At 41.4% G+C, this 27,819-nt stretch overlaps 1 protein-coding gene across 5 annotated transcripts in view; it reads right to left on the reverse strand.

The window, feature by feature from the left end:
• The window catches only part of NECAB2 (N-terminal EF-hand calcium binding protein 2), a 365,795-nt gene that overhangs the window by 137,273 nt on the left and 200,703 nt on the right, over positions 1–27,819 (reverse strand). For 4 of the 5 annotated variants that reach the window (XM_044987368.1, XM_044987369.1, XM_044987367.1 and 1 more), the window contains 2 exons: positions 13,867–13,892; positions 636–733 (listed from right to left, as the gene is read on the reverse strand). In XM_044987368.1, coding sequence (XP_044843303.1) covers positions 636–733; positions 13,867–13,892 — 124 coding nt within the window. The remainder of the gene's footprint in view (positions 1–635; positions 734–13,866; positions 13,893–27,819) is intronic. The other variant, XM_044987370.1, reaches the window with a different exon arrangement.

The following is a 27,819-nucleotide window of genomic DNA, read 5'->3' on the forward strand; positions in this document are numbered from 1 at the left end:
CAATGCATAAGCCTATACACATATAGCCATTTGATGACACAAGCTGATAATTTATTTTCCATTTTAAAACCTTGCTATCCAAACTGCTGATGCTTTGGCAACTAAGGGCTTTTTAGAATAAAAATGAATGATTTTTATAAACTCATTTGTTGTCTATATTCGTGTGAAGCCAAATGTCTTCTAGATATTGGTAGGAGGCAGACACTTTATATAAAGACAATCATTGGCTAATGTATAAGACAGATCTTTCTAAAACAGAGCAGATAACCCGGTGAAGGTATTTATAGTGATGGATTATTTTTAGGCAACATTTGCATGCATCATCAGTCTTACAATTTTATCCCACGGGCGTTTAAGATTTACCTCTTGAACTCCTTATCTACGGTAACAGTAACACAATAGCACTTGTTTCTTACAAGGCCATCTCAAAAACACACTGCTCACTCTGATGACAACATCCCTGGTGTTGTTACTTTGATAATGTTTCTGCTACTATCCTATTTACCCTTAGTAAAAATGACTACAGGAAAAGTATTAACCATGCCTACTTTAGACCCACAAGCTTGGAGAAAACGTATCTAGACACACTCACTTGCATAGCATAAGCTACAATAACAACAACAACAACGACTCACCCGCTTGGTGTAGTCCATGGCTTTCAGAATGGAGAGGTTAAGGGTCTCCAGGGAAGCCAAAACATCTTCATAGTCTCCCATATGATCAGCAAAATAATCTGGAGAACCAATAGAGGAAATAAAGGGTAGATTCTAGGTTAACTTAATACTCCAGGGCTGTTCAACGTTACAAGAACCTTTTTGGTGAAGAGACAAGGTTATGAAGATTTTAGTTACATTTTAAAATATATATTTCTTCTATGCTTTGCTTTGAGAACCCTGAGCTAAATTCACAATAAAGGGGTGCGTGGTGGGACATCCTGTAAAGTCCAGGCCCATTGTGAAGAGAGGCACAAGCCGAAGAGATTACCATTGAAAATAGCTATTAACTTGGTGGTAGCTTTAAAGTTCTTTCATGCCCATTTCCACATTTTCCCAAAATGCCCATTTTTCTGAATTATTGCCAACACCGGGATATACTGGAAGTCTCAGAGAAATCCAATCTGTCCACTACACTCCTCACCCCCACCATGAGACTCCTCGCTTCCTCACCACAAAACAGGTTTAAAAGAAGGTCAGAAAATGGGCCAGATCCTCAGCTGGTGTAAACTGGCATGACTCCATTGAGCTCACTGGGTCTACCCCAATTCATAACAGCTGCGGTTCTGACCCTATGCCACCCATTGCATTCTAACTGGAAGAGAATCTGTGAATGGAATCACTGTTAGTGCAGATTTCTGACAGCGTTTCAGCGTCTTCAGTTGTTTCAGCATATTATGCCATGCAAGGCAGTGAGCGGGTGCCGACGTGGCTATGGGCAAACGGACTAAGGGTCTGTTTTTGTGTCAAAGGCACACACTGTTCCATGCTGAGGGAGTCTGAGGTTTGCCTCGTTAGGGTACAAAGGTCCAATCCCCCATTGCTTTACAATGTGCAAAGTATGATTGATACCTGGCAGCACTATTTGTCACCCACCCTGTAAGATGTAAATGACTACACAAGGAGTCAGGTCGTGGACAGTTTCAGCCCAGAGATCTCAACATTATCACCCTTGAGAAATTTCCATAGAAAGAAAGGTACTCGTACGCAGTGTCAATTCTTTAAACGTGCCGAGCCCCCTCCTTGCTCCCTGAGAACCCCAAAGGCAGTTGTCCACATTATGGCTTTTGTCTCATAAATGGCAGCCTGATGGCACTATGGGAAATGCATGAGTTACAAAAGCACAACAACACAGTACCTGAAAACATTCACCTCTAACTTATTTTTGCACTTCCCTGTTGTGACGCTGACTGACCAGCTCAGGCCAGAGCCATAGGCCAATTCACTTGTGTGAGAATATCAAATGAGTTAAATGTATTAGTATATGATAAGGCCAACTCACTTGTCTGTTAAAAGAGATCTAAGGAGATGTTAATTGTATTGTTTTCATCTCTCTATATCCTGCTGTTTACTATTACATTACATTTACATTATGCATGCCCGGTAATTAAATAACCTTAGATCAAAGTGAAAAATACAGTAGGAAGATATATATACACAGAGAACATGAAAAAATGGGTGTTGCCATACCAGCAATAATGAGAGTAATCAATGAAGGTGGCTATTATCAGCAGGAGAAAAAAAACTTTTGTAGTGATAATCAGGATGGCCCATTTCCAACAGTTGACAAGAAGGTGTGAGTAACAGTAAGAGGGGAAATTAGCATGGGGAAATAGTTTTTACTCTCATTATAGTGTGTATGGTAACACCCATTGTTTCATGTTCGCTGTGTATATCTTCCTACTGTATTTTCCACTGCATGCATCCAATGAAGTGGGTATTAGCCCACGAAAGCTTATGCTCAAATAAACGTGGTAGTCTCTAAGGTGCCACAAGTACTCCTCATTCTTTTTGCTGATACAGACTAACATGGCTGCTACTCTGAAACTTAGATCAAAGTGTGTGTTAATGTAAGAGTGTATTCAGGTGTTAGAACGTCATGAAAACTAATGGAATATTACTTGTATTGTTTTCACTTGTGTCATGGGTCTACCCTCACTTGAAACTGGGCGGTTTCAAAGTGAGGACCCGCATGTATTCTGCCACCATGTCCTATGGGATCTCACCCCCACTTTGAGCTTGTGGGTTCAAAGATGGGGACCCGCAGGTATTCTGCCACCATGTCAAAGGTCTCACCCCCACTTGGAACTGTTGGGCTCCAATGTGGGGACCTGACTTGGTTTCCCTTTAAACTACCATGTCCTGGTCTGCACCCTCACTTGAAACTGGGGGGTTTCAAAGTGAGGACCAGCATGTATTCCCCCACCCTAAAATCCTAGGGTAGGTCTCCTTGTCGCTGCCACCACTCAATCATGAAATGTGGATTGAGACACAGTCCTTCCCCAAAATCCTAGGGGATTCCAAGAGCCCCAAATCCATGGAGTTCTCACACCCAGGAGAAACAAACCATTCCCCCTGCTTCCTCCCCCCCTCCTTTTTCCTAGGAGAGATACCGGGATCCAACTACAGAGGGATACCTCCCCCTCCCTTTCCCTGAGAATCCACCCAAGGAAAGACCAACAAGTCCTTAATAGAAAAGAATTTATTAAAGAATAAAAAGAAAATACAGAATCTCTATGAGCCCAAGCTGGACACTCATAGGGTATAACCTTATCAATCTCTGGAGAGAATCCCCTCTCCCCCTTTTCTCAGTAAAGCAATATCAGCAAACAGGAATAAAGCATTTCCTTTAGCAAACACACAATTGCAAATATAGAAATCAAATCATAAGACTAATTCGCCTTTCTAATTAATACTCACTATTAATTAGTAGAAACTACTCCAGGAGAACTTGGAGACATGACTGTCCTCTGTTAGATCCAAAAACAGTTCTCACTCAGACAAAGGCTTCCCTCCACAGAGATTTGAAAACAAAACACATGCACTATTACATATACTACTAAGTATGTAAACAACAAGATATTTGACATTGAAGAACACTTTGTATGCATTTGACCGGACATACTTGGCAACGTCCTTGCCCATCCTTCCAGTGGAAGGACTTTTGCAACCTGTCTTTGGTTTGTTGACCCCAGGATGCCCACTGGGATGTGAGGGCCCAAGCTTAAGAGCTTGTCCCAGTACTTAGTTGGAACTACCAACTGTCTTTGAGGATGCTGGCCTTCCTGGTGTTCACCAGAAAGAACGTCCTTATGTAAAAGTCCTTGTTTTACAACAAACTGGAATTGGGTAGAAGAGCTGAGAGGCGGTGGGTTGCTGCGTGCCGCCGCCCAAGCTTTCTTAAGGCTGTCATCGGCTTCCTGCTCTGTCTGGAACTGTTCCCTTGAGGCGGGAGACACCAGTTCCTCTGGGAGCGATGTAGGTGATGAGGTTGTTTCCATTGACTGTGGACCGCTCTCCGCTGGTGCACAAGGTGATATATCAGGCTCTGGCTGAGCCTCTTGGGTAGAGTTGTTTGCTGCTTCTGCCAGTTTAGGCCCGTTGGCGCCCCCTGGCGGTGGAGTTGCAAGCGCTGGCATCAGTGCTGGCGCTGGTTCTGCCGCTGGTTGCTTTTCCAGTTCCGGTCCTGGGACTGGATGTACTATGGTTGCTGTAGTTGTTGGCATGAGATCCGGTTCCACCACCTCTGTCTGGGTCTCTGGTAACACAGACAGGGTCCTGGTGGATGGCTCAGGAACAGGGATGGGAGTGCCTGCTTGTTTGGCCTGGCCGCGGGTGACCACTCCCCCCCTCTTGGCTACCTGCACATGGTTGGCCAAGTCTTTCCCCAGTAGCATGGGGATGGAATAATTGTAATAGACAGCAAAAGTCCACTTTCCTGACCAGTCCTTGTACTGGTCTTCAGGGATGCTGTACCCATGGCAGGTCCTTTTAACCTTTGAAGGCCTTAGTGTCCTCACCTGCCATGTAGGTGGGAAATTTCTTGGGATGGGGAACAGTGCCTTCTGGTGCTGGCCACACCCCTCTGCAGTTAGTGAATTTTATGTGTGGCTTGCTGGTGTTGCTTTTTGGTGCTGGCCACACCCCTTTGCAGTCAGTGAACTAGTTTCCAATTAGACTGAATAGAAAAGAAACAAAACCTTTTCATTTGCAAATGTGTAGTTGCTGTTTGCTGATATACTGAGAAGACCAAAAAAACTGGTTTGTCCTGTTTCTAGCACTTGCTAAGTACCTCACAGTGGGGGTCCTTTCTAACAAGCCTCCTAGAAAACTTGCACCTCTTCCCTAGCTGTTTTTAAGCGGACAGAAAGAAAAAAGAAAAGAAGAAGAAAAAAATCCTTTTCTAACACAGCCCGTTAGAAAACCTTTTTCCCTCAGCTAAACCCAGCTGAAAATTTGTTTCAAAGAAAAACAAAAAACAATCTCCCTCTCCTGGCTCCCAAGAAGGTGGAAACCTGCCCTGCAACTCTCCCTTGCAATTGCTAAGTACTCTCTGAGCAGGGAGTTCCTTGCCTCCAGAGGATTTTAAAAGACACAGGGAAAAAAAAAACCTGGCTGGAGGGTTTTTCTGTCCAAGCCCCAAACCTGTTTTCCCTGTTGGACGGGATGAGCTCCGAGGAGCACCTCCCCCCACCCAAGGAATCCTGATCACACAAAGGAGGGACACACCTCCTTGCAACCAGAGCTAAAAATGTTTGTAACTCTGAACTGTTAAAAACCTCTGGCTTGAGAATAGTTATCTCCCCAGCAAACCTGTGAGGGCACTTCCCCCCACCTAAGGAATGCACACACCTCCTAGGGAAGAGTTTTTCCTCAGCATAGCCAGCAGAGAAAAAAACCTCCTAACCCTGAAAACTACTTTAAACTGCCTTTTCCTCCAGCTGCCTGTCCAAGCAAACAGAAGAAAAACTGCTTCCAACAAAGCCTGCTGGAAACTTAATTCCCTCCAGCCAACCTGGCTGAAACTGTAAACTCCCTCTTCTCTCAGTAGCCCAGCTGAAAAAACTCCTTGTAACAATGGGTTCGAAACTCCGCTGCCACCATGTCATGGGTCTACCCTCACTTGAAACTGGGCGGTTTCAAAGTGAGGACCCGCATGTATTCTGCCACCATGTCCTATGGGATCTCACCCCCACTTTGAGCTTGTGGGTTCAAAGATGGGGACCCGCAGGTATTCTGCCACCATGTCAAAGGTCTCACCCCCACTTGGAACTGTTGGGCTCCAATGTGGGGACCTGACTTGGTTTCCCTTTAAACTACCATGTCCTGGTCTGCACCCTCACTTGAAACTGGGGGGTTTCAAAGTGAGGACCAGCATGTATTCCCCCACCCTAAAATCCTAGGGTAGGTCTCCTTGTCGCTGCCACCACTCAATCATGAAATGTGGATTGAGACACAGTCCTTCCCCAAAATCCTAGGGGATTCCAAGAGCCCCAAATCCATGGAGTTCTCACACCCAGGAGAAACAAACCATTCCCCCTGCTTCCTCCCCCCCCTCCTTTTTCCTAGGAGAGATACCGGGATCCAACTACAGAGGACCAACAAGTTAACCCTTTACAGGTAAAACAGACCTTAACCCTTAACTATCTGTTTATGACAACTTGTCTATTCCCATGATAATGTAATGGCAGACATTTACATTATGTATATCCCTGTAACTAAATAACTCATCAAATTCAACTGAAGAAGAGTGCTAAATTCAAAGCAATTAGCCATTGTGTGGGTACAGACACTTGTCAGATTGTTGTCTGTGAAAAGAAGCCATAAGTACTGACTGAAAGAGATCCTTTATCTGTGGACTGTTTGGATTCTAACGGGGTAGAATAACTGAACAAGAAGATGGAGATCCCTCAGAGTTATTCTGGGTAGCCCTGAAAATATTACATAATAGGTAAATCAATCTGCTATCATTTTGGATTTACAAACTTTGATTTACCCATTATGTTTTACCTGCTTTAACTTCTCAATAGCTCTCATTCTTTTTTCTTAGCTAATAAACCTATAGTTAGTTTACTATAGAATTGGCTGCCAGTGTTGTCTTTGGTGTAAGATCTGGAGTAAGTGGCTGGTCCTTTGAGACTGGAAGCAACCTAATGTGGTACGATTTTAGGTTTAAGTAACCTTTTATCACAAAGTTCAGTTTGTCTGAGTGGCAACATAAGTTGGAGAGGCTAAGGGGACTGTCTGTGACTCCATGGTAAGACTGGTACCGTGATTCAGGAGTTCACATCTGTTACTGGCTTAGTGAAATCTAATTATAGAACATACCACCACAGTTTGGGATGTCTGCCCCTGTTTTCTGATAGTCTGCCCTGAGATAATCACTCGCAGTGGTGAGCCGCTCCAAACAGCGTGACACCTGTTAACACTTTGTTCTTCCGGGCAAAAACCCCCCTGGATTGCATGCTCTAGAAATGAGGGACTTGCACTGGTCGGAGCCAGGGATAGTGTGACAGTGTTCCCAATTCTTCACCTGCCATTTGCTTCTGCTAATGCAACCCTGAGCTTTTTATCACAAGAGGTGACAATTCATGCAAGTTGGGTAGCAGGTTTGGGACTTGGGCATACATTCACCAGGGAGAGGGGTGGAACTATCCAACTCATTTTCACTTATGTACACTGGATTTAAGCCTCAGTTATTTCATTGTAGTTAAAACAGATATGCTGATCTACAGACAATAGTTCGATGACAGATTTCAGCCCTGAAATCATTCCATGCATACATGGTCAACTCCGGAAATTAGACATGATGAACAGAAACGATAACTTAAGTGCAGCATCCTCAACTACACATGGCATGAGTTTGACTCTATGCACAAAGCTGACTAGTTTCCATGTAACTGGCATGAACTAGAATTAAACACAAAACCCGGTGCTAGTATCATTCCTCAGCATCAAAAAATGAAAATTAATATTGAAGTGACATTTCTGCAGAAGTTGGCTATAAATAAATCCCAGGAGACAATTCCATTATTTAGCTTCTTCTGGCTTAATTAAAACTGCACATATCTGTCTGCAGCCCAAGAACATCTCCAAATGGCTTGCATGGCAGTGATTGGAATGATAGCAAAGTGACACTCCACTGTGATCCACTGCACCTCAGCGCTCAGCCAGAGATAAGCCAAACAGCTCATTTGCAGCAGCAGCAGCAGATTGTATTTTCACATGAGCAAGAAAAATAAATCACTCTAAGGAGTAGATATAAAAAAAAAGATAAAGAAAATCCATTTCGTAGGTGGTCAAGTGAAAGCTCTCACGTGGTCCTTAAGTTCCTCAGACAAAAACAAAAAATCTACTGGTGGCAGGGGATAGCTCTAAACAACATGCATGATGTGCTTGGTTTGAACTCATAATTGCAAGAGAATGTTTTCGAGAGCCCAGAGAAATAGAACGGTTTGTATCCAGGCTTGGAGTTACGTAGGACCGAATTTTGCCAGCAGGTATGAATTGCGTAGCCTTAGGTTTTATGTGTGATTCACTCGTGAGCAATTTAAATTACCTCTATTCTAAATGTTTCTGCTTATGAATTCACCATGCAAGTCAAGATCCATGGAGGTAACTCTCAATGGAAGGGGAGCCACAACAAAATAGGGACAGGCACATAAAATGGGAGGACTTCCCCCAGAGGGTCACACCACAGCACTGTCACTTGCCCTGCAGGAATTGTGGGTATATGTTAGAGCAGAAGCTCAAGAATTCTTATTTTGCTAATCTGCATGCCTCTTTTCAGTCTTAAGGACAGATTTAAACACACGGGACTAGTTTGATCTTACCAAGACTTTACATATATGATATATATATAAAAATAAACACACACTGTAGAATGGATATGCATCAAATGTGATATTAATAGGTTTCACATGAAGTGCCATGCTGCAGGTGAGTTTGTTAATTGTGACTGTAAGTTTCCAGTATGCATTACATGCTGGAGCTGTTCTGATGTCAGAAACTGTCTTCTAAGAAGCAGTTAAAATCCTGGAATACCTCTCTCTCCTCCGATATTTTGATCTTAAATTTGGTCCCCAAAGGTACAATAATAGATTTCATTATTTAGGAAAGTATAAATCACTGGTAGCACATGCCAAATATATTAAGGGTTTGTGATTCAATAACCCTTTTTAAAAAAAAATCAAGATTGCTGGATTATTTTATAATTTGAAAAACATTTGTAATACATTGCTTATTCTTTAGTGGGAATTATGGAAGTTGTGCTGAAAGCCACAGGAACAAAAACGGTAAGCAGCAGTCATGGGAGCCATTTATAAGTAAGGCTACAATTTAGTCACGGGTATTTTTAGTAAAAGTCATAGACAGGCCAAGGGCAATAAACAAAAAGTCACGGCCAGTGACCTGTCCATGACTTTTACTAAAAATACCCTTAGGTAAATCTTAGGTGCTGGAGGAGGGAGGATGCTCCAGCAGATGCTGCTGCTCTGGGTGGGGGGCAGCCCAGGGCCTTGCTGAGGCTGCTCCAGGCGGGGGGCGGCTCGGGGCCCCACTGCTGCCGATGCTGCTGAGGAAGGGGAGGCAGCCTGGGTGGCCCTAGGGTCAGCCGCTGCAGAAGTCCCAGAGGTCCCAGAAAGTCACAGAATCCGTGACCCCTGTGAAAGACTTGAAACCTTAATTATAAGATGTTCCCAATGTGCCTTTATAGGCCCCAATCCGGCAAACATCTTGCAGGACTGGGGCCATGATTTGTACATTGTCAACATGAGATCATCATACTTCATTGTTTTCTTACTATTCTCCTACTTTCATTTTTAAGTAGATTTTACTGGTAATTTTAAGTATTCAGATTTTTTGCATTATTCTACTTAATTCCTCCCACCGAATAAGCAGGAGCAGTGACACAGCCAGGATGTTCTGCTGATTCATCGTTTCTCCTACTTCAGAATTAAGCTGGTCACCTCAGGGGTCAAGGAAAAAATGTTCCTTATTGCATAGCTGTCCAGGGACATTATTCAGATGGGGGAGGAGGGGCCTGGGCTCAACAGCCCTGGGACTCACTTCTGATTTATGTCCTATGTTCCTAGAGCTCATGCTTCAGTCAGCTATCGGCAGAGGTCAGGAGGGGACTTTTTTCTCCCTCCAAATGTATTCTGGTAGGGTGGGTTTCTTTTATCTCCTTCCTCTGAGGCACCAGGAGATGGCCAGGCCTGGAGATAGGACATTGTGGGACAGGCCAGAGCTCCTGGGCAGCTCCGAGCATTCTCTCTCTCAGGTGCTTGCTCACATGCTCAAGGTCTAACTGATTGACATGGGGGAGGGGGGAGGAAGAGAGTTTCCTCCCAAGTCTGATTAGCAGTGAGACCCGGGGGGGGGTGTTTCCTCAGCAGCATGTGGGTGGGGGTCACTTGCCAGGATTATCTGCGTATGTCTCACTTAATCATTTCCCTGCATTGTGGGGCTTCAGGCACTGGAGCATCTCAGTCCCTCCTATCCTCTGCCTGTGTCACATAATAGTCTAGTCTCCTGTGGGTTGTAATACTTTGGTCTCAGTTCAGTTGGGTTAGTGTGCAGGTGTTGGGTGGTGGTGGTGGTGCCTTATACTGTACACGAGGTCACATTAGATCAGTGGTCTCCAACCTTTTTACGTCCAAGATCACTTTTTGAATCCCAGGGCAACCCAGGATCTACCCCGTCCCCTCCTCAGGGCCCCGCCCCTTCCCCAAGTCCCCATCCCGTTCACTCCCTTCCCTCCCCCACCCCATCGCTCGCTCTACCCCAACCCTCACTCACTTTCACCGGGCTGGGTAGGGGTTCCAGAGAGGGTGCAGGCTCTGGGCAACCTGGGGCCGAGGGGTTCGCAGTGTGGAAGGGGGCTCTGGGCTGAGCCTGGGGCAAGGGGTTGGGATGCAGGAGGGGGTGAGGGGTGCAAGCTCTAGGAGTGCCTAAATACCTTTGAAAATCTGGCCTTTAGTCTGTGTGGGCCTCAGTGCCCCATCTGTACAATGGGGATAACAGCATTGCTCCAACACACCGAGGGGTTGGGAGGAGAAATAGGTTAGACATTGTGAGGTGCAGCCTCAGATACTATAGTGATGGGGCCACATAAGTACCACAGGTAGAGTGGGAATGTCTCTATACACTGCTAGCCCTTCCCTGGGGTTGATCCCTTCTTTTCACCTATGCCCCCAAATCTCCCCCTTTTCTGAATGTAACCTTGGCTCTGTGCTTTTCTGTATTCTGTATTGTGTTCTCTCTAAAACAACCCCTCCTCCCTCCCCCCCTCCACAGAGGGATTCCTCTTTTACAGGCTAAACTTCCATATCCTTAATTTAATCACCAGCCCTTTCTTATCTTAATCACCCTGCCTCTGTTTGTAAACAAAATACTGACTTCCGGCTCCAGGGGCACCTCCCCTTTGCAGAACTTACATTTGACAGTAAATGCTGTGCTGTAGTTAAGAGCTCCACCTGGGAGACTGCACACCTCTGGTATGAAACGGGGAGGGGGGAAGGGGGCTTCCCCTCCCCTCCCCCTCAATTGGTGCCCTTGCAATGGAGTTATTCACAAGAGGAAATCCTATTGTACGTTTCATATTGTTGTTCTTTCCCCACCCTCCTACTCCTTTAAAAACAGAATAATTTAAAACAAAATAATTGTTTCCAGTGAGTTAGACCAAGCCTGGCCATCCAATGAACAAAGACTACACAAAACACAATCTAGTTGCAACGTCATGATCCACCTGTATCTGAACAGGTAAGAACATGTTGTATATTAATGCAGGACTTTGCAAAATAGCCCCAAACAGTCCCTTGTGACGGACAAATGAGATTTTATTTTTATTCATAAAATCTGCTCGTCAGTTTGCACAGCAAAATGCTGCAAAACCATCTTCATCAGAACCTATGTAACTACCCCCAAATAAACAGACACCTACAACTCTTTTTTCCAAGTAGCTTAATTACAGGGATCGTTGATCAATCCTACATATACTCTTCATTGCCAGGTAATATGATCTCACCCTGGACGACAGCTGATTAATTTTCTGTTTTATAGGATTGTCAGAGAAAGAAAGGTCTCATCAAACAATGCTGCTTTCCCTCTATTTTCAATCTAAGTTTATAATGTGATCTGCAGTTAGTAGTTTAATGGGGTGGGAAACAAGTAAGACCAATTAAACAAGGAAGGTGGAGTGGAAAAACATGTAACTGGCAAATACAAGAGATCTTATTATACAACTCGATTTCTCATATGTCAGTTTCAATGAATAGGCCCAACTAACTTCAGTGCAACTAGGAATTGGCTCAAAGTAAGTTAGGAAATAAAATCTGATTTATTGTTTTTAGTATGACTCCCCCTATTGAACTCCATGCCAGAATCATGGGCTTGTCTCAGTCTACCCCAATTTGCTAAATAACAAACCATGCCTGACCAACAGCTCAGGGTTTTCCCCAAAGGTATTCTAGTCTGATTACAAACATGGGGTTGTTGACACCAAAAATTGCACCATTCTAATTTAAGGTGTGATTTTAAACCAATTTAGTTTTAAACTGTTGCAAAAGGCTTTGCAGATACTGACTTCAGTTGAAGAGTGTCTTATTTAAATGTAGTACTGTACAAATGAATTAGGAAGTGGTTTAAGCTAAACTAAAATAAGCCATTCTTCAACTGAAATTAGCACCCACCCAGCCTATTGCAATTTCTTCTGCTGACAAGGCCTGGCACTCTAATAAAAGGACAGACAAATCTTTAATAATGTTCAAAATAAAAACTAACTTCCATAAGATCAGCACAAACTCACCAGAAAGCACCGCACTGATTGCCGGAGTCTGATTAGAGTCTAGATGCTGGATTTTTAACTACATAATTGCTGTCTTTGGAGAGATCTGTGAACACTATAATGGTAAAGCCACTGATGCATTGTGAAGGTTGTTTTATATGGATACTTTTTTAATGTAAGTATTCCTTTGTGCCATCTTGAAGGAGGCATGGGGAATGCAGCTGACAAGGTATTGTAAAACAAAAAAGCAATCTTCTTCTCCCATCTCCAGACTGAACTGCAGAAAAAAAATCCTAACAGTGAGGGGTCTATTAGACCGTGGAATAATCTCCCCATGGGAAGTAGCAAAAGCCCCACTGCATGAGTCATTTAAAATCTAGACAAAGCACTTGAGAATTCACTGTAGGAAATAATCCTACTCTATTCTAGCTGGGGAGTTGGATAAAATGTCCGCCTAGATATTTTCTACCTCTAATTTCTATGAGCAGTGGGGGCCGCTCTGGTGATTATATGTACTGTAGGCTACCCGCTGTAAAACATTAAGCTTTGCCTAAAGACAAATATGTAATTGGCATTATAAAGTAATGCGGTTTTATTGAAGCCTGCAGATGAGGTAGTGCCTGAAATTAACCACATATTACTGAATATTATCTGCTTATTTCTGGGTACAGTTCTGTGCTCATTAACTATATTGTAAAACTGAGTAAAACTTTCCCAGCGTCATTGCTGAACAAGAAAGCCAGTACAACATGTTCTAAGAATTCACAGCTCAGGAACAGCAAGACATTCTACACAACCCCCGATTCCAGCTTATAAATGACATCTCCACTGCATAGGCTGATAGAGATTGTGGAATCCTGGTCAACTAACATGAGGCTGTAGTGAGGAGAGTTGGGGGACATTTTATTATGCTATGATCAAAGAAGGGTGACAGCAACCAATCCCTCTGCAGAGCCCAGATTCAGCCCTAAACCAATGTATTCGGCTACCTAACGTCTCCCTTTGGAGGGCAAGGTCTGTCCAGTTGACTAGGCAGTTTGGAATGGCCCCAGCCCCTCCATTATTTGAGGCTCCATTGATACCTGAGGAACCAGTTTATCAAGAGCATCTGCGGAAATGGGAAACTGCGTCGTGACGTAAACCACAAACTATGCTAAAGCACAAGGGCTAAGGTGAGTCTTTACTTTCACTGGAAGGGATCCAAGATTGAATTGAATATTGCTGTATGGAAGGTAGAGAGTGATTAAAAAGGGGGCATGATTAGTTAACATTCCACCCCACCTCATGCCCCGCTCTTTAATTCACTTACACCAAGATTTTAAAAACCTAAAGTTAGTTCCTCTAATCACCCTGATCTCCAGAGATTGCCAAGTGCCCCATTTTTCCTACTGAAGTCAACAGAAAGTGCTGGTCCTGATCATATGTGAGTCCCATTATTGATTCATGAACCTATCTTTAGCCCCTGTTTTTTAAAAGCTTGGCCCTATTCTATACTGGAGTGACGTATGTGTGAGCCTGGTTAAAAATAAAGTTAAAAAAAATCTACATTCAAATTTGCTTTTACTGAGATAGCGAAAGGGTACTTACCACACAGCTCCTTTGTATCCACATTGCTGTCAGACGGAAGATGCAAGTAAAGGGAGAAAGCAGAAAAACGAGTGTTTAATGTAAAGGAAACATAAAGGCCTTCAGTAGAAGTTTCCTAGGTTTATCATTAGAGATGGAACAAATGCTCACAAACTTTGGGAAAGTTCTGATCTAGATCTCAGCTTTATAGCTCAATCCCATCTCTGTTTAATACCCACACTTCTGAAAACCACCCTCCAGCTAGCTATTAATAGTCTTTCATGGTTTCAAGCCTTTAATAAGTTCTTTCAGCAGAGCAGTGCCAGTGCCAGACATAATACAATCTGGATTCACACAATACAGGCTCAGTGGTTAGAGGTCCCTCAGCTGCCAAGTCTGGAAGGAGCTGTGACATTATCAATAATTATTATAAGCATTTATAAGGCAAGCACCCGTTACCATCTCTGGGACTTTCTTCTCAGTTTGAATTTTGGTGAGATCTGCCAGAGCGTGACTATATAAGCAGCTTCCCATTCTGGCCAGGTTACTCCTCAAGCACCCATTACAGGAATTCTTGCACCTTCTCAGATGGGATGCTAGACCACTGGATCATTCCTCCAGTCTGGTCTGGCAACTCCTATGTTCCTACTTGTTTAGCAACACTGGCTCTTAATGGATTTTTTAAAATAAAAATAAAAACCAATGGACACATTTCTAGTCTTACATTTTGTAAAACGTTCTTTTCATAAGAACGATGGTCCAGACTATCCGTGTCCTGAATGCTTGAGGGAGCAAAAAGCCTCCTACCCCTTGTCCCCCTGCATAGAAGCCAGGTATAACTACAATCCCTGAGCTTACTGCACACAATGCAGCCCCCTAGGAATGCACATACTACATGTATGTAAACAGTGTGTGCACACATGTAGAGCACAAGACCAGGAATTAAAGTTTGCAACTAATCTATTTTGTCATTCAAATCCCTCTACTATTGCAATCCCCTTTTGAGACTTGAAAGGAATTTGAAACATTTTCTTAACAGAATTATTCTTTATCAATCCATTTATATCCTGGAAAGCTATTTGCTTAACTGAATTCATTGTTGAGCTGCCCGACCTGTCAATGTAAGTGGAATATGAAGAAAGAGGCTTTAAAACACTTATTTCATTACTGGAGGTCTCTCTCAGTCTTACTGCCACCACCTACTAACACTCTGGAAGTGCAGATGGTACCTTGCACCCTGGGAAGGCTTCAGTTAGAAGCAGCCATTGGCAGATATGGCGTTATAATTTCAACATCAGCTCCACAATGGAACCAAGAGAGGCATCCATCTCTGCCATGCAGTAACATGCATCTGGCACATGTCGCTCCCATTCCCATTCCCATTCTCTCAAAATTCTGTTTTTCCTTCATGGATTCTGGGAGACAAAAGGGGGTTCTGCTCTCCTGGCTGCTGGTGGGTTTCTCTTCTCGAACTCTCCTTTGGATCACTGACATTTTCCCGTCTCTTTCCCCAACACCTTTTTACTCTCGTACCAGCTGCTGTGGCCCTCCCTTCTCCCTGCTTTGAAGCTTTCCTGACCTTACCATTCACTGTAGTTCTTTTCTCGAGGTGTTTAGTGCAGCTGTGACAGCCCTCTTTACAGGAACACGGAGCGAACGGGAAAGATCCCAAACATGTTTTTTCCACTTTGGTAATGATTTGGGGCGGGGGGGAGAGATGAAGTTGTAAAAGCTTGGAAGGGAGTGTGGGAAGAAGAAAAAGGGAATCTTGCTTCCAGCCACCCATCCCTATTTTCTAGCTGTGTATGTGGAAATTTCTCCACAGAGTTGAATAGCCTACCCACCACTTCCCTTAGGAGACTGTTTAACATTAAAACAAACTTCCTTAAGGAGTGCCCCCGAGCTCAGTCAACTAACCAAGAACCTTCCTGAAGAACAGCACAACCAACCTTGAATATTGTACTCAGGGGCAGCCCTAGATTAGCTGCTAGAAACTAGCGCCCTTGGCAAACCATGCAATTGGCGTCCCCAAACCCCAAGGGCAGAACTAGGCTGAGGGTTTGGTAAACTGGGAAACATTTTGCCTCTTTTTTCCTTTTAATGTTTTTAAGCGTTTTTTTTTGTTTTGTTTTGTTTGGTAAACAGAGGCTTAATTGTTTGGTTTATCCGTCTGTCCAGCCAATGTTTCTGAGATCAGATAAAATAGATACACTAAATTTTCAGAATAGATTTGTACACGACAGCTAGATGATATTTCAGTCCAATTTCAAATAAAAATGCATTAAAAATGTTAATTATAATTTTTATTATTACAAATCCAAAATCGTCCATTATGCTATCCTGCTTTAACTGCCATTACCACCACATCCAATATAGAAAGAAATAAGAAAATTCTTCAATGAACTTTAACTTGTATTTACAAAACACTCTGAATAAAAAACACTCTGTGCTCTTAAAACATGACTCTTCTGGCTTTAAGTTTTGAAAATTCAGTCACTAGTTCTTTTAGATCCTGTTTTCCAGCTATTGCATGCTCTATTGACATTGTGGCAGGTCCAACTAGTCTCTCTTGCACCATTGTTGATATGTTTTTATCAATTTTAACTTTGAGAAGCTACGTTCCCCACTAGCTACAGAAACTGGCAAAGTTAAAAGAATGCATAGAACACTAAAAATGTTTGGAAAACTGTGAGTTTATTTTCAAAAAACAAACTTTAGTACTTCTTCAGGAGTGGAATGTTTCTTAAGTCATCTTGAAAAAGCCTGAAGCTCACTACACAAATCTGTAGCATCAATGTCTTTTGAATTTTCGTGAGTCAATGCCGACTTCAGTTTTATACAAAATTCTCTTATCTGTTTTGCTGTTTTCTTTTGCAAGCTGTGAATATCATATAGAAAGCCAAATACTGACTCTAGCTGCTATATCTGTTGAAATCTTTCATCAACCAAGTGAATAGCAGTATCAAGGACTGCAAAGTAGAAATTCACTTTGAACCTTTGTTTTGGGTTCTGAATGGGTGTCTCGTCCTTCATACAAAAACTGGTGTTTCTTTTGCTGAATGCAAATTGGCTTTGGTTCAAATTCTGTCAGAAAGTCTATTTCTTCAGCAAACTTGAGAGAATCTACCAGTATTCTTTCGAACCCTTCATCATTTCTGGATTTCTCCAGAATATTTTTAGTTTGCTGAAGTTTTTGAATAGCAGAATTTATGTTCAAGTTCTTTTCCTGAAGCTGCTTACTAGTGAGGTTAATCTCAAAAAGGATATTATACCACAAAATGAGTGAAGTCACAAATTTGAACTTGGAAAGGCCATTTGCAAGAGCTTCTGCATCTGAACGTGCCGTATTGCCAGATGATCCAGTAAAGGTCATACCATCAGAAATTTCAATTAGGGCATCATAAATGTATCCAAGTTCATAGCGAAGAGGCTTCAAAGCATCAATGCAACTCTCTCATCTTATCTGACTAAGTGAGACTAAGTGAGTTCACAGTTAGAGAATTCACATGGTGAGTCAGAATCTCCCAACGGAGTGTTGAGCCTGAGAAAAACACATACACACGTTGCACCAGGTCAAAGAAACTGCTTGCCTCCAAACAGCATCTAGCAGCATCATTGAAAACCAAATTCAGAGAATGCTCACTGCAAGGAACGAAAAAGGCCCTAGGATTGATTTCCATGATTCTTCTTTGCACACCATTGTCTTTACCCTTCATATTACTCCCATTATCATAGCTTTGGCCACGTAAGTTTTCAACAGATAATGATATTGTTTCAAGCTCTTGTAGAATAGTTTCAGTCATCAATGCTCCAGATATCTCCTTCAGTGGTATGAAACCCAAAAAATGTTGCTTTATGAGCACTTCAACATTATCTTCATCTGCAGACTTTTCCATATCCACGAAACGAATGATCATCATCATTTGTTCAACATGACTCACATCCGGTGTACAGTCCAGTATTATTGAAAAAGTATTTTGCAGAATGGGCAACTTCCACAATTTTCTTTTTAATGGCATTTGCTAGGATTTGAATCAGTTCATTCTGCATATTTTTCCTAAACAATTAACCTCTGTTTCATGATCAGTTATTTTATGTAGATGCTCCTTCATGACTGGATCAAACAAAGCGAGCTAGTCAACAAATTTTAAAATGTTTCCATTACCTGGAGTGTATAATTTTTTCATTTCTACCATGGCTGCGGAATGCTAAATTTTGCCCACCGAGAACTCTCACTAAAGCAATCAGACGCTCTAATATTTGTTGTCAATATTATTCTTTTTCCTTGATCATATGTAATTTTTCTTCATCAATAGTTTTTCCTTTTTTCAACCGTAATTCAAGTTCTTGCCAATTTTGAAAAGATTCCAAATGTTCTGCACTTCTTTCATGTGAAGAGAGAATTCCAGATATGCTTTTCCAGTCCTTCGAACCATTTTCAGTAAGTGATGTACCAATTGCTTGATTTCTAAACAACTTGCAGCAAAAGCAAAACACAGAGTCCTTCAACACTGAATATTGTAACCAGTTTCGATGAATTTCTTCCCCATTAATGAGTTTCCGCTTGTAATGCTGAGCAGAGAATTTTCTTTTATTTCCATCCTTAGGGAAGGGAAATTCATGAACTTGTTCTGGTCCATGTTCCATGAGAATTTGCCGCACACTGTCATCACATCTGGGCCATGAAGCTGGGTTCCCAGACTGTAACTTGTTTGTAACTTCCTCATCCTTTCTTCCTTCTACTTCATTTACTTCAATTTCTGCATGTGTCTCTGAAAGTGAATAAATTTTCTCCACTTCCATATCAGTCTGATGCTTTGAGCTGCCTTCATCTAGAAGTAAAATGCCTTTTAGTAAGGCATTTGATACGGTCTCGCATGATATTCTTATCAATAAACTAGGCAAATACAATTTAGATGGGGCTACTACAAGGTGGGTGCATAACTGGCTGGATAACCATACTCAGAGAGTAGTTATTAATGGTTCCCAATCCTGCTGGAAAGGTATAACAAGTGGGGTTCCGCAGGGGTCTGTTTTGGGACCGGCTCTGTTCAATATCTTCATTAACGACTTAGATGTTGGCATAGAAAGTACGCTTATTAAGTTTGCAGATGATACCAAACTGGGAGGGATTGCAACTGCTTTGGAGGACAGGGTCATAATTCAAAATGGTCTGGACAAATTGGAGAAATGGTCTGAGGTAAACAAGATGAAGTTTAATAAAGACAAATGCAAAGTGCTCCACTTAGGAAGGAACAATCAGTTTCACACATACAGAATGGGAAGAGACTGTCTAGGAAGGAGTACGGCAGAAAAGGATCTAGGGGTTATAGTGGAGCACAAGCTAAATATGAGTCAACAGTGTGATGCTGTTGCAAAAAAAAGCAAACGTGATTCTGGGATGTATTAACAGGTGTGTTGTGAGCAAGACACAAGAAGTCATTCTTCCGCTCTACTCTGTGCTGGTTAGGCCTCAACTGGAGTATTGTGTCCAGTTCTGGGCATCGCATTTCAAGAAAGATGTGGAGAAATTGGAGAGGGTCCAGAGAAGAGCAACAAGAATGATTAAAGGTCTTGAGAACATGACCTATGAAGGAAGGCTGAAAGAATTGGGTTTGTTTAGTTTGGAAAAGAGAAGACTGAGAGAGGACATGATAGCTGTTTTCAGGCATATAAAAGGGTGTCATCAGGAGGAGGGAGAAAACTTGTTCACCTTAGCCTCTAAGGATAGAACAAGAAGCAATGGGCCTAAACTGCAGCAAGGGAGGTTTAGGTTGGACATTAGGAAAAAGTTCTTAACTGTCAGGGTGGTTAAACACTGGAATAAATTGCCTAGGGAGGTTGTGGAATCTCCATCTCTGGAGATATTTAAGAGTAGGTTAGATAAATTTCTATCAGGGATGGTCTAGACAGTATTTGGTCCTGCCATGAGGGCAGGGGACTGGACTCGATGACCTCTCGAGGTCCCTTCCAGTCCTGGAGTCTATGAATCTATGAATCATCTTGAGTTTTCAAACTGCATTTTTGGGGATGTGAGCTACCCTCATCTTGAAGTAACATATGCCTTCATCTTGATGTTCCAAACTGCTTCCATGCGGATGTGAGCTAACCTCCTCTCCAAGTAAATTTCAGATGCTGGGAACTGCTTCCATCTTTATTTGGATTAAAGAGAAGATATTTCAGGAAGGATCCCTGCTGTTTTGCTTGGTCCTTTTCCTTCTTAGCTTTTCATTTATGATACTCAGCTCTTGAGGGTTTTCTTTTTCCTCTTTCTGCCATGGGGCATTTGAATATTGTTATGGACTGTGCTCCCGACTGCAAGCATTAAGGATGGCTGACACACCCACCACATGGTTGGTGATTTAAACCACATTGCCGCCATCCCAACACGTCTTTTCACTGCTTAAAGGTTCAATGATTAGTAACATACACTCACCTACCTATTAAAACAATTAGTCACACCATTTACACAAACAAAATTATCTTTTTTGATGTTATAACCTGATACCAATTGTTTGGAAAGTAATCCCCTTCCTCACAGTTACCTGCTTAGAGTGTGGCATCATCACTTTCATAGTCTATTAAGCGTTAACTCTGTTACTTTTCTTTTATGGACCTTATTTATTACAATTTCCGGCTATGCGACCTTGATGTATATTCAAGTTAGGTGTCACTAGCATTCCAGCTCTTGCCGCTGGCGAACGTGTTTCATTGTGGCTGAGTTATTGCTTATCAAAATTGCAAAGTGGGTCATCTTGACCCTACATCGCAAATTGAAAAAAGAATTTGCAAAATTATTATTTATCTTTGCAGTAAATAAAAGATTTGACATATTAATAAATTCTCAGAAATGTAGAGAAATGAATTGTAATTTATATCCCCTCTGTACACGCATGGGGATTGAAATAATGACATCTTCGTTATTTTATTTGTATTTTTTTCATCTTTTTCATTTTTTTCTTCAATTTGATTTTTTTCCTCGAATTTGGCACCCCATTTAAGTTGGCACCTTAGGCGACCGTCTAGTTCGCCTATATGGATGGGCCACACCTGATTGTACTTAGACATCAGCCAACAATTTATGACTAGAATGGGTGGAACTTGTTCAAACAGCTTTTTCATCAAAAATAACCTATCAAGCTGGCAATTTTTTACAAAAAGTTGATGGCATTGCCAACAGATCATTTATGGGAAAAAATAAAAAATGCAAACAATTAACCAAAAACATTTTGTAAATGGTTACTGATTTGGGGGGGGAGGGGGTTGGGTTTTTTTTTTAAAATGGGATAAAAGTTTTGGGATTTTTTTTTTGAAGGCACAACTTTTTTTGAAAAACAGTGGGTTTATTTTGAACACTTTAAAATTTCAATTGTCACAAAAATAGGTTCCTATTCTTCAATCAGCTCTACTTAATATACAAAACTGTGTTTAGTTCTTTTAATTTAGGGGAGTGGAAAACAAAATACGGACCTCTGCACCTGTTACAGTAAGTTGACTCTAAAGTTACTGCTTTTTGAAGTCCTTGTTTTTCATCTTGAAATTATAAAAAGCTATATTGATTTTGTCCTATATCATGTCAGAGTCATCAACAGTATCAGATCTTATTGATGTTAAAGTCTTAATAAACTAGTTGACCTTTTAATAGTAAAGACCAAACTGATTATAGCCATCGATAACATAAGACAGAGGACTCTGCTCATACTGCTCAAAACTATTTTTATTAGATACCAAGAAACCCAGGAAGAGCCTGTTTCCATTGAAATCAATGGGATTTTTGCCATTGTCTTCAGTGGGAACAGGATCAGAGCCCCAATGAGTAAATCAGCTGTACATTATAACAAAACACTGGACTATAAAATCAGCTGCACTGCAAGTTGTGGGTCAGTTCACATTCTGTACTCAGATGACATTATTAGGTCAGTTCTAAGTACACATGGTTTGGCTTAAATATTTAAGTACGGAAGTTAAAGATTTAACTAGACAGCATCATATTAAAACATATTAAAGAAGTTTATTCTTTAACTATAGTTATTTCTACAAGCACCTCTTTTGTGTATAAGGGTTAATTTGTGCAATTTGCCCCCACCCTACCGCCACCTCACTGGGCTACCAGTAGGAATTCAAATCACTATAGCTTTGACATCTTTTTCTGATTTTCTCTCCTATTGGCAGTTTTTTGTTTCCTATCTTTGGATTCCTTCTACCCAATAAACAGTGAGAGACACAAATCTCTTATTCAGTCACGTACATGAACAAGGTAACCACTGAAGAACCAGAACTTTCTCTGCTTGGTGTGACAAAAAAAATCCTCAGTCAGTTCTTTCGCATCCTTGGTGCTACTTTCAATGGTACATTCAAATATACTCTCTGAATAGGAGGACCAGGTTGTTTCTCCTTTCTATATGTTCATAAACAAAGTGATTTCAATTAACACAAATAATACTATATTAACTCTTATTTTAACCATTTTAAACATATGCTCCGACATAACAATATATATACTTTTTAAAGTGTTGTTTTATTTTATAAAGAAGAATTGTCTCCAGATTCAGCCCTGGTGCTCAAATACAGATATTTATGGGTGAATTATAAAAATTATAAACCCCATCCAAAGGTGCTTGCAGTAGGGTGACCACACAGCAAGTGTGAAAAATCGGGACGGGGTGGGGTGGGTAATAGGAGCCCATATATAAAAAAGCCCCAAATATCAGGACTGTCCCTATAAAACTGGGACATCTGGTCACCCTAGCTTGCGGTGAAGATATTGACATCACCTTAGTCTAAAGTCATGAAGGGCATATGAGCTTTTTTTTTTTTCCCCTCTCTTTTCGACAAGTCGAATCTCAGCCAAGGCATCTTGCTGTGTATGTCCCGAGAAGTCACATTTTGGATAATCTCTTCAAGGAGATTTCATTTGTTATCAGCCAAGTGAGCAACCAGCCTGTTTCCATCTTCCCTCGAATCCTGTAATATTTTTAGCACAGTTTTTGGTCTCGATAACCGCTCTGGGCAGCAAGTGTGTTGAGAGAGATTCATTTCTATTTTCTTGCTGAACAGATTTATGGAAACCTTTTGAGCCGCTGTTTATTACTGGGATTAAAAATGGTTCTTCTGCTAAAAAGTTCACTTTATCTTAATTCCTTCTGAAATTTATCATCTCTCCTGAACTCTGAGACTAGTTCACTGAATCCTATAAAATGGCCAGGGCAATGGGGAGTTAATTTCCATGAACTCATTTTATTTTCTCATTTAAAAAATGCCACTGAAATGCTAAACATGCAGACGTGAGGCTTTATTTGCATGGCCTAGCCTACTTTAGAGAGAATAGTCCAAAGTGCTTAATTGGAGTCTTGCCAATTCACTTGGAGAAAAAACTCAGATAGAAAATAGGAGAATCCTTTTTAGTGGAGAAATAATTCAAAAGGGATGTAGCAAATGTGGCCCTTGTCTACTGAAAACTCACTAGAGCGAGCTAGACGATGCAGTGAGTTAATTAAATAGCCTTTCACCTCCAGAGCTCTGGCTTGCTGAAGGGACAACTGTAATATTTCGGGGGGAAGGCCCCTTACTTAGGAAAGTACTTTCCTAACGGGTAAGTAAGGATCAGCCCAGTGTAAATGACTTAGGAGCCTAAGTCACAATGGGACTTAAGCTTCTAAGTCACTTCTGAAAATGGAATTTAGATGTTTTTGAAAATTACACCCTGAGTTTCATCCTGGATCTAAGCCGGTGGTTGTCCCTGGCATGCAGTACCATGCCATTTTTTCTGCATAACTCTCAGTATCAAATCCAATACGAGGGGTAATATTTCTCTCTTGGGAAAACCCTCCATCTGCCTCCTTTAGTCTTGGTCCAAACGTGCACTGACTGCAGAATGCTTTTCAATAAATGCCAGAATTCAGTATTATGTAAGAGATTAACAATGAATTAACACCTCCGTTATAATTAGCTTGTGGTAACACCCAATCGGTGTGACGTGCTTTCCAAACCGAGTGGTGGACACAGTCCTTAACCCCACAAAGATCACACCATCTTTTACTAAAAAGGAAACCTACTAGCCTCAGGAACAGAGCCAATTATTTTACTGACTCCTAATAGCATAAGCTATGTCAGAAGTGGTCTAACCATGTGTTTCTGATCTTTGAGGTACATGTGCATATCAACACACACTGAACAGATCCCCCAGGAAACACTGATGGACTAACTTCAAAAAGGTTCCAGGTTCAGATAAGCACCTAAAAATTCAGAGGCTCACCTAAATGTTTTAGAGCAGCAAACAGACTGGAAATCTAGCAAGAATTGGCTCTCTTGAGATGCTTATTCTTATCTTTGACCGGGCCAGAAAGGTCCTCTCACCATTTCATTTACCCTACGAGCCCCTACAGAGAGGGGTGTGAAAATGAAAAGTTAGCAGAAGCTTTTCCATTCCTCAAAAGATCAGTTAAGTTCAGGTTAGTTCTTATTTTATCTGAATAGGTTGGGGCTCCCCTGGTCTTATGCACATTTCTTAATAAACTCTTTCAAATACAGATTAATAATATCACCATACAGCTTGGGAAACGACTGATTCTCTAATATGCATGTGCAATAGTTAATTTCACATCACCTACATTGCACATAAATAGTATTTTTCAACTACTAGTTAGGCTTTTAAATATATACTTAAGCATACGTAGTATTTGCAATTTAAGCAAAGTGTTACTAACAGGCCCTTCAATTTTTGTATACCCCAACACTTTTGCATTGTCATATTCAATCTTAATATTGTAAAAAATGGCTTTGTATTTTATTTATTTGCATGTATCATGCTGGACTTTGCATGACTTCTATCCCATCTGACCTTTCCTGAAAAGAAGAGGAATATATAGTAGCTGAAAAAAAATTGTAAGTAGCTTATATTCATATAAATAGTTTCATCCTGAAGGGTCTCAACGTGCATGACAAGGCAGATCCTGAATAATCACTGAAATAATATTCCACCCCAGAAGTGGTTACACCACCTGGCGGGAACAGTGAAGAGTACAGATATCAACAAACAGCAGCTGGAAGTTATTTAGGGAGAATGTAATTACCTTAATGTTTTATTAAGCCAGGGGTCAGCAACCTTTCAGAAGTGGTATGCCGAGTCTTCATGTATTCACTCTAATTTAAGGTTTTGCGTGCCAGTCATACAGTTTAACGTTTTTAGAAGTCCTCTTTCTATAAGTCTATAATATATAACTAAACTATTGTTGTATGTAAAGTAAATAAGGTTTTTAAAATGTTTAAGAAGCTTCATTTAAAATTAAATTAAAATGCAGAGCCCCCCGGACCGGTGGCCAGGACCCGGGCAGTGCCACTGAAAATCAGCTCGCGTGCTGCCTTCGGCACACGTGCCATAGGTTGCCTATCCCAGTATTAAGCCAATGTTGATACCCCAGAGCCTGTGAAAAATGAGTGTTCAGGATCTGGGTTTTGAATCTCATAGGAGAGATGGCACCTCCAACAGTGCAGAACCTCCTAGCACCATGCTGGGGCAGTGACAATTTGGAGAGAAGGTTGCTAACACAGGACCACCCACTCGTTTCCTTCAGCGGTACAGGCTTCCCTTGGAGGTCTCCCATCCGAGCACAGATCAGGCCCAACCTTGCTAAGCTACTGAGATCTAACAAGAACATAGTTGCAGAATCCGGATTTTAAAAATTGAACATAATGAAGGACAATTCCTCCAGTCAACCTCATCACCCAAAAGGCTCAAAAAAATCCCACCAAAAGTTCCATTCTATTTTTATGGGGGAAAAAAAAACTTTAAAGTTTATCAGACTAGCTCTTAGCTTGTCTGAGAATCTGCTTATAATTTTAACCATATTCCCATTAACAACATATTTAATTAAAGCTTTTATTGAAGTCATAACACAGGCTTAATGAGAAAAATATAATAATGTTCGTGTAGAACTTTGTAAGAAGACATTATTAATACTGGAGTATTACACAGCTCTCCTCCTTCACCTGGTTGATTTTTCTCCACAGGGAACACTTCCCGTTTATCTAGGCAAAGTGCAAACCACAATAAAGAAAGTGATCTTTCAAACCTTTTAAGAGTCACGCTTTCTTGTATAACTTGTGTAATTGTGAATTCCCCCATCCAGTGTAGTTAGCATCCAAGGCATTCTCCATAAATCTCTCTCAGAGCGTACCTAGTTCCACATCACAAATGTGAGGTAGGATCTCCTGATCCATAGTTGAGCTCTGAGAACAAAGTCACTAGAAAATTTAACATGTCCCTCTTGGTTTTTCCAGCTCTTCAGCAGACGATACAGAGCTTTCAAATGGGTGCATGCAAAAGTGCACCTAGCCAATACAGGTACACAAATGCAACTGATGCTTGTGCACATGCATGTCTATATGAGTGCACAATAGCAGAATATTTGCATGCCTACATCTAGAACATGTGTGCTTGTGCCACTGCCAGTCTGAAAGTTTGACACCTGGAGCCAAATTTCAGTCCTCCATTGCCCAAGAATAGTACTGAGGACTAGTGTTCATGCTGTCTCTGGAAAGGTTGGTAATGGGGCAGGGAGAAGAGAAAAAATGCTTCTAACAAACGTTCTAAGGGCTTGGCTGAGAATAACTGTTGGTGGAAAATGGCAGGGAGTTCCCTCCAGCCACTGCTTGCTTTGGTAAGCACAACATCACATCTTCAGTAGAGAAAGGAAGGGTGGTCCAGTGGTTGGGGTGTTATCTTGGGACTTAGGAGAACTAGGTTCAATTTCCTGCTCTGCCACACAATGCCTGTGAGACCTTGGGCAACTCACTTATTGTCTCAGTTCTCCATCTGTAACACAGGGATAGCAGCACTCCTTACCTGACAGGAGTGTTGTGACCATAAATACATTACACATTCTGCGAGCTGTACAATACCTTAAATTAATAGAGTCAGAGGTATTAAACTTCACTAGTTTTCCATTCAGAGTACAAAATACTTGATTTTGTATATATTATATATATCCCAGCCTCATAGTCATTTCGTCTTCATTATTCTAACCTAACTTTTAATGGAGAAATCTGAACTCCAACCACTGAAGAGCTAGTACAGATCAGGGTTCTCTCTTCCCCTGAATTCAGGTGCTACATATTGATTAATGCTGATGTTTTGCCCGAGGCAAAGCCCAGCATATATCTCCACACATATTACTTTCCTCCTCTGAAATGATTCTGACAAAAGGATTACTAGGGTATTCTTATTGGGTGCTTCAGAAACATGTCCTGAAGAATTGTCTAGCAGCTTTATTCATTATGTAGCACTACTTTTCACAAATAGTGCTTAGACACGGTGCCTGATATGAGTACCGAACACACTTTGCATCATGTATCACTTGTACGTAGTTTCTCTGCAAACTGAATACAAAACCACATCTGCATTGGAGATTTGCTGTATTATTCCCAATGACATGAAGATTTTCTAGAGTTTGGCACGGGGGACTGTATATTCCTGTCTATGCCACTGGCTCATTGTGTGATCACTTAACTTCTCTCTTCCTCATTTTTTCAGGGCGTTATTGCATTTGCATTCCTTCTCTGTTCTGATTTATAGCCATCTTCTCCGATCTCCTACACAGTGCTAGGACTGTCAAAGGTTGCTGTCCTTTGGTTCACTGTTATCACTGCATTTTTATTGGCCTTTCTTCTACTACTAAGGAGAATAGAAAAAGTTGGTTCAGAGTGAAGGAATAAGATGGAAGAGCGGAGCATGAAATTCCCCATTTCCGTTTTTTAAATAATCAATGGAAAGGAGCCGTAGTGTATGAAAATGGGAAGGGTGAGCGAAAAATAATATGAATTCACAAGATACAAATACATCAAAGACTCTTCAAAGCGCATTTCTCATGCAAATTGCTGTCTGGATGGGCTGTTCAAATGTCAATCAACACCTGATCAGCTTCAGCTGAAGTTAATAACCTTTTCTTCTTTGGCAGATGAAAGCCTCGCAGCAGC

Source organism: Mauremys mutica, chromosome 14 (assembly GCF_020497125.1).
Source record: "Mauremys mutica isolate MM-2020 ecotype Southern chromosome 14, ASM2049712v1, whole genome shotgun sequence".
In the NCBI taxonomy this organism is placed as follows: domain Eukaryota; kingdom Metazoa; phylum Chordata; order Testudines; family Geoemydidae; genus Mauremys; species Mauremys mutica.